Source organism: Mesitornis unicolor, unplaced genomic scaffold (assembly GCF_000695765.1).
Source record: "Mesitornis unicolor isolate BGI_N332 unplaced genomic scaffold, ASM69576v1 scaffold32960, whole genome shotgun sequence".
NCBI classification, from domain to species: Eukaryota; Metazoa; Chordata; class Aves; order Mesitornithiformes; family Mesitornithidae; genus Mesitornis; species Mesitornis unicolor.
Window position 1 is genome coordinate 5,268 of NW_010159764.1, and position 7,185 is coordinate 12,452.

At 40.8% G+C, this 7,185-nt stretch overlaps 1 protein-coding gene across 1 annotated transcript in view; it reads left to right on the plus strand.

Annotated features, from left to right (window-relative positions):
* The window catches only part of NTPCR (nucleoside-triphosphatase, cancer-related), a gene marked incomplete at its 5' end in the record, with an annotated part of 9,236 nt that extends 2,928 nt beyond the window's left edge, over positions 1 to 6,308 (plus strand). Inside the window, 2 exons of the mRNA XM_010187806.1 lie at positions 1,268 to 1,477; positions 6,240 to 6,308. Of these exons, the coding sequence (XP_010186108.1) occupies positions 1,268 to 1,477; positions 6,240 to 6,308 (279 nt within the window). The remainder of the gene's footprint in view (positions 1 to 1,267; positions 1,478 to 6,239) is intronic.
* Between the last annotated feature and the right edge of the window lie 877 nt (positions 6,309 to 7,185).

A 7,185-nucleotide genomic window follows, 5' to 3' on the forward strand; every position in this document is an offset into this window, starting at 1 on the left:
GGGTGATCTCTCTGGTTCTGGAAACTTCACCAGGCAGGACTGAGGATTTGTTTCAAAGCAAAATGCTCTGTTTCTCAGTGTGTGACCTAGTGACTAGTATTGGCTTTTTAGCTCACTGATCTATGAAAGGATTTTAGATAAAACAGCTACTCAGCTGGGACTTAGCTTGAAAAGATTTTAGGAGGCATGTTATAGAGTTCTTCCACTTTCCCCGAAGCAAATACTTTGTCTTCACAAGGGAAAAAAAAATATTTTTTTTTAATATTTTTTAGGTTCTGTGTAATTTGGCTGGTCTTGGTATATAATCATGAATCTGAAATAATGTTTTGACTTGAGTTGATTTCCTCCTCACTTCTGTAAATAATGCAGTACAGTTCTCAGTTACTTTTACCAAGAGAGGGTGGGCAGTGCACTTCCTTTTCTGTTGAATGGTTCCTCTGCTTTCCGAGTTGCTGATCCCTCACTGGCAATCTCCCGTGTTCTCTCTTAGACTTCCCTGCTGCTCACAGCACTCTGCAGCACGATACTGTTTGGCGTGGTATTCACTTCATGCAAAAAAGCAAACAAACCACAAGTGTGGTTACTCTTTAGAATGGTGCCTATGCCATGGTCTAGGGGGATGGCCAGGACTATAGAATAAGCTATATCTTGACAAAGAAATTGAAGATGACTTCTGATGGGAGAGAGGATTGGAAACAGCTTGGTTGTTATCTAGATAGCTTTGAGGAAAGGTAGTTGTTCCGAGGGAAAATGCTAGTTTTGACCCTCCTTTGACCTAGCTGTAAGAGGCCAAATTTCCAAGTCTAGATTTAATGCAAGTGCTTTTTCAAAAAAATACTTGTGTTTATTGATTATTCTAAATGTATAATTTGATGGGAAGAGGGAAGTTTTGAGAAATTGGTGTCCCTCAGAATGATTGAGAGCTGCTAGTATGTGAAGTGCATTTCTTAATTGTCAAATAGCTCGTATAGGACCATTGTGAGAATTCTGCTTTGAAGGAAAACTGATATTATGGATGTTTCCTATTGTAGTTGATATTTATGCTGTACCTGCATTCTCATCTTTCCAAAAATCTGTGCTGAAATAGAAATGGTGCATTTATAAGTCTTATCAGTTACCCGCACCAGTTTGGACTCTTTCACTTTCCCCAGTATTACAATTGAATTGATTTCCTTTAGAGATATTTGTTCTATTAGCTTTGAAATTATTTTTGTTGCTTGGTCTAAGTGCTGTGTTTTTTACAGTCCCTTGATGCACTTTTCCACAGGTAAACCATGGCAGTGAGGCGGAGAAAAAGATCTGCGTGATAGATGAGATTGGTAAAATGGAACTCTTCAGCCAGGCCTTTATTCAGGCTGTTCGTCAAACGCTGACTGGCTCAGGGGTCGTGGTGCTTGGAACTATTCCTGTACCTAAGGGAAAGCCACTGGATCTTGTTGAAGAAATAAGAAGTAGGAAAGATGTTAAAGTGTTCAATGTGAGTAATATTAAATATCTTTAAAGAGCCTTCTGTTCTAGGTTGCTGGTTTGTATATGTTTCTGTTTAAAAACTGATTGTTACTAGCAGTTGGTAGCTGTGGGTAGCTTGTATGAAACAAGTTTTTTAGTTTCCATTTTATTCTTAATGGGCAGGTGTTCACCTTATTAAAAAGAAAATCACAGTTGGCACTTACTGTAGCACTGTGACACAGCTGGCTTTGCTTGTGAAGGGCTGTGGAAGTAATGATACAGCTGTTTTAAAAAGTTTTCTTGCTGTAGTATTATTGCCATATAAGTATTCAGTATTCCAGAGTTAAATCTTTTAAAGTATAGTCAGATTTTTATATCTTTTTTTCAGGCTGGCTTGCAGAAATATTACCAGTAATCACATTCAAGGGAAAGAATGGAAAAAAACAAACAGGGCAGCAGTGGAGTTTGCTCCACTTCTTTTGGAAGAAAGACACTTGTAAATGGAATGTGCTTTCTCTGGAGTCAGTGAACCAATTTCGGAGGTCATTTTGTTATTTTTACAGACATAATTTTCACAGTATTGGGGCCTCAAAGTACATTTCTGATCAGTTAGAGAAGTTCTCAAAAACTTACTACAACAAACCAGCCTGTTCACTGGAGTACACGTGTGAGGTTTCCTTACCATCTGTAAGTGTCCTGAATGCTTCACCAAAAAAAGCTAAACACAGCCCCCACTCCTTTGATTTACTTTTTTGCTTAGTGTGTACTATTTTTTGTAGAGAATAAAGCTATATATCCAAAACTGACCTGTGCATTTCTGAATTACAAATTCAGTAAGTGGAATTTACACGTCCTGGCTTACTACCAGGGGCAGTATCTGTGGAGCAGTGTACTGTTGCAGCCTGTTCTTTATCAGATGCAGGTCACAGTGAGAATGCTCACTGTGTTTTCATCCAAGTGAACAGGAAAGAAAAAAACCGCTATCTCAACAGTTTCATACTGAATGATCTTAATTACTGCAGAGAAAGCAACGCCTCCATCTTGTTTTTCCTCTTCAAAGTGAGAATAACAAAACTGCAGTGCTCAGAAACATTCCTCAGCTTGCTTTTACTTGGTGGTCCCATCATCTTCAGTTTCTGATTCTTAAATTAAATGCCTTTTTAATCAAGTGCTAAAGCAATCCTAGGAGCAAAGACGAGAGAAGAGTCCTGTCATCACATAAGCATTCGACTCTTACCATTCCTTTCAGAGCTAAAACCCCAGGTTTCACACTGCCAAGCTGATGTGTGTGAGTTGTCAGGCTGCTGAACGGGGTGCGTGTGAACCTGAATTTTGTATACCTTGCTGGACAGTGGCAGGACTGAGGGAGTGGGAACAGAGAATGTCTCACTGAAAGAAAGCCATTCGGTGCTTAGGATTGCAGTCATGGCAAGGCAATAGCATGTGTTTGGTCCTGTCAGAGGAAACAGTGGTAGAAAACAGCATTTTTCAGGGAGGTTTTTGATGCTTCCACTTACATGCCACTCAGGTTGATAGCTGTGTCTATCTGCCGATACAGCATTCTCTGAAGTACTGGCTACAGCCAGCTAAAGTCTTCCTGTAAATTTCAATGGAGCAATGTTTTCCTTTAGCTAAAAAAAAATCTTTACTAAAAAAAAAAAGAGCCATCCTGTTTATGCTGCTGATATTGGGACGTGCAGGTTTCGTTCCTTGTTTAACTAGAGTTCCTCTAGTGAATCCCTTAGCCAAAAGCATGGGTGTGAAATGTGTGACAGACTGCAAGGGTTCCCAGGTGGCAGAGCCCTGCTCTGCTCAAGTTGTGTACAGGAGAGCATCTGCTTTGCTTGCTCCAGTGATGTGCTACGTGCTCTCTCCCAGCTGGTTAAAACATGTGCATGAGCGGGAACAGAGCCTTCCCGTGGGGAGCTAGAGGTGTCACTGGCTGAAGTAAATCCCAGATCACCAGCAATGTTCTGTAAGGGCAGAGGCACAGGGAGAACCTGGAGTGCCTAAATAGCTCATGGGCAGTAATTTCTCACTTTTATGGTGCCGGGAAATGTGCAGAAGTGGGTGACTACCTTCCAAAAAACCACTGTCTGCTTTGTCACTTAGTGTGGAGTTAGGCTGCATTCAAGTAACTCAGCAGACGTTTTTTTTCATGCTTCTCAGTGTCGCAAGGGCAGTTCTGATGCTTGACACTAAGCACATAGAAACAGCTGTTTGGGGTTTTACAGTCCCTTCTGTCATGAAGACAAATTCAGTTGGTGTAGATGTGCCCAGCTGCACTAAAAGCAGTTGAGGATTTGGTCCCAGATGTTTAATTTATTATGTTTAGAGCACTTAACAATAAAAGCTGTGATATTTAAGACGTTTTCTTTCCATTGTTGCTCAATTCCATTTTGCTGAGAACTAAACTTTCCAGTGAAAATACAGAGGCTCTTTTTGCACTGCCTGGTTCTGCGTAGTTGTGCAGGTGTCATGAATAGGATCAGATTATCCTTAGCAGCCAGCACATACTCATTTTCTCCCACTTCCCTTTCTATTAATTTTGCTTCCATGAAACCTGTTAGTGAAGTTTGGTTGCATATGCCTTTTAAGAAAGAAAATACATAGTTAAATGGATCAGAAGAAGAAAAGGTTCCATTTGAACAGACTCTACAAGAAGAAATTTCCTTGACAGCACTTTAACAGAGTAAGAAAACTGTTGTCCTCCACTGTTGCCTGCTTGGAGTCTAGGTGGTAGTTTCCTCCAAATTACCTAAATGCTTAGCATAAGCAGCACCTACAGTTATTTTCAACACCCTGTCTAAGAATCTACCCATCTGTTTGTACATTCAGTACAGTTACTGCGAAGTTTGTTCTCTCTGGGAAAGCTGCCTGCACAGAATGTCTCCGTATCTTAGACTTCTATCTATCAAGCAGGCTTTGTAAAACAGTGGTGAAAATTTCCCAGCTCTTGGCACTTTCTCTCTGCTGCTCTCACTGGACTTTTGGCTTGTAGTTCTAGAAAAGGAATAGATAAAGTGTAGCATTGTTTTTGTTGGCTGTGAGACAGTGGGAAGAGCTATTAAATGTTCAGAAGGTCCTTTGAAAGTCAGGATATCAGGACACTCGCTGTGAGATTTAGAGTTTGGCTCATCTATGCTCTGTGCCTTGTTTACCTTGGGGTCTCTCAATAGCTTTTCTGGAGAGCAATTCCATTCTTTGTTGTCTTGCTCCCTTTGTTGTTGTGGAGTTTTCTGTTTATCTTATAATAGTCTTGGAATGATAACAAAACCAGCAACATTTTCAGGCAGATCTTCCCTTTCATTTCCTTTTTTTTCTTTTCTTTTTTTTTTTTGTTAAATGTCACTGTTTCATCAGTTACATGTTGATCTGCTCCCTTGAATTCAAGTGGCATAGGTGAGACCATCATCTCTAGGTTTTACAGGTTGGTTTCCAGCATGTGTATAGGATGTCTGTGACTGTAAATAGCTCTAGGCTCCTAGGGCCAGGTTCCTCAGGTAGGACTGTCTCCCATTTAAAAACAACAACAACAACAACAATAATATATTATTATTATTTTTTTTATGATTATGATAGTAATACTCTCTCCTCAGATCGGTATTGTCTGTAGTCCTGGAAGGGATGCAAACCCTTCTCCTCAGATCTTAAATGCAGCTGCAGGGAATGCAGAGACCTTGCTGGTAGAGAGTTTTATGCCATGCAGAGGGTGGTGTCTCTTCTTCCCCATCAGACAGCATTTCTCAAACTTTGTGGAAAATACGAACACCCTTACATTTTTTGGCTCATCTATCTTTGTCTGATTTCTTCCTACCCTCTCTGCAGGGATCTGAGCAGCAGGGGAGACTTCTTAGGCTTTTTAAAATGAGGCTTTTGCTGACACTTCACAATTGCTTATTCACCCTTTCACCTTACGCTTAACCCTTTCACCAACCCAGCTTTGGGTTGAGTTGGTAATGCATGGCACTGTGGGTCACTGGGCTCTGTATCAGGACCTGATCTATCAAGAAGGGGTAATTCAGACCTCCCCCAGCCAGTTCTGTGCTTTCTGGTTGCTGCACCTGGGAGCTGAGCTGAGATGACTGGCAAGTGCGCTTGGCATTTGCTTGGCAGTTCATAGTAATCTGCAGGTGCTGCAAAATGCAGATGGGACCAGCAAAAGACAGGACACTGGACTGTATGGATTTTCACATGTACTGCTCTTAAAGCCCAACGTTTCCATGGCCTGATCGACCAAAGGCATACTTCAGTGTGCTACAAAAGCCCCCTGCAGCTTTCTCAAGTACTCTTATTTCCTTTCCAAGGTGCTTCTATCCTGCAATGCCGAGGTTTGTCAGAATACAGAGTTGCGCTGCTAAGCCTATTTTATTTTTTTTACTAGGTCTGTCATCCTAATAAATACAACCCTTTCAAGTACTGAAAGTATAAGAACCCCAGTTTATAGTAGGAAAATTGTATCTGATAATTGCAAAGGATTTCTGGTAATGACAAAAGTACGTGCTGGTTCTTTGAGTGATTCTTGTTAGCTATGCAAGTCCTGAATAATACTAAAAAAAATACCATGGGTAATTAAATCAAAAAGATCACTGACTATTCAATTACATACACAGGTTTGTGGGTTTAGCTTATTGTGTTCTCAGTAGCAGAAGGCGGCAGGTGTTTGACACTCAACATTCCTCTACTGAGAAAGAAATGCATTTGAATTTCTGCTTTGTTTGTTCTTGAAGTAAACACCGATGTAGAGGTAATTCACTAAATTACATCAGTTTTAATTTCTCTTTCTCTAGGTTAGTAAGGAAAACAGAAACAGCATTTTGCAAGACATCTTGGCAGCTGTGGAATCCTGCAGAAAATGAAGACCTTGCCTGTAAACACTGAAGCTTTTATTTTTACAAAACATTACAACATTTTGCAGATGTTTTAGAGTCTCTCCTTCCTGCTTTAGCCTCTGGAAGCTTTACTGAACCCTTCAGGGTAAGCACGGTAAAGCTGGTAACACTCTAAAATGTGAAAATGAGAGAGCAGGGTTCTTGTTGATTCAGTTCACAAGGCAATCCATTAACAAACTTGAAGAGATGCGTAGTTAGCATCTAAGTCTAATCTGGGCATTTGAAAGTTTGGTGGCCTGACTCCGATCCTAGTTACACCATGTAAAAGCAATTAACTGCCAAATCTGCTTGCGATTTTAGTCTTTCAGGGCGTGGTGTAGACCGTTCTGCCTGGAGAGCAATTCAGTATCTGGAACTTAGCCTTGGTGTCTCAGAACGGAACCCTGCCCAAAATGGATGTGTGCTCTGCCTGCTTTACCTAGAAATATCTTTGCTGTCAGTGACCCAGCTTAGATGTGTCCCAGTGTGTTTGAGCACAGGCGCTGACAATTCATGGGGTAGAAGGGATAAGCAGATGTTCTTGCCCTACCCTCAGACACTTCTTTTTCCAGTTGAAGTATTAGAAGAGTTATCTAGGATTTCAAGGAAATTGCCTGTAGTCCCAAGTGACATTACAGAATTCCACTTGAGGAGGAGAAATAACCAAGTCTGCCCTCTCCTGAGTGGCCCAGAAAGTAGTTGATAAGAGGGCTGCGTTTTGGGTTTATTTTCAAGTTTCTGATGGTAATTCTGCCTCACACCCCCTTAAAAATTATATATATAAATCATCAAGTCCATGAAGTTCAGTCAAATCTTGACTTGTGTTTTTCAAGCAGAGTTTATTAAGCCAGGAGTGACTTAATAC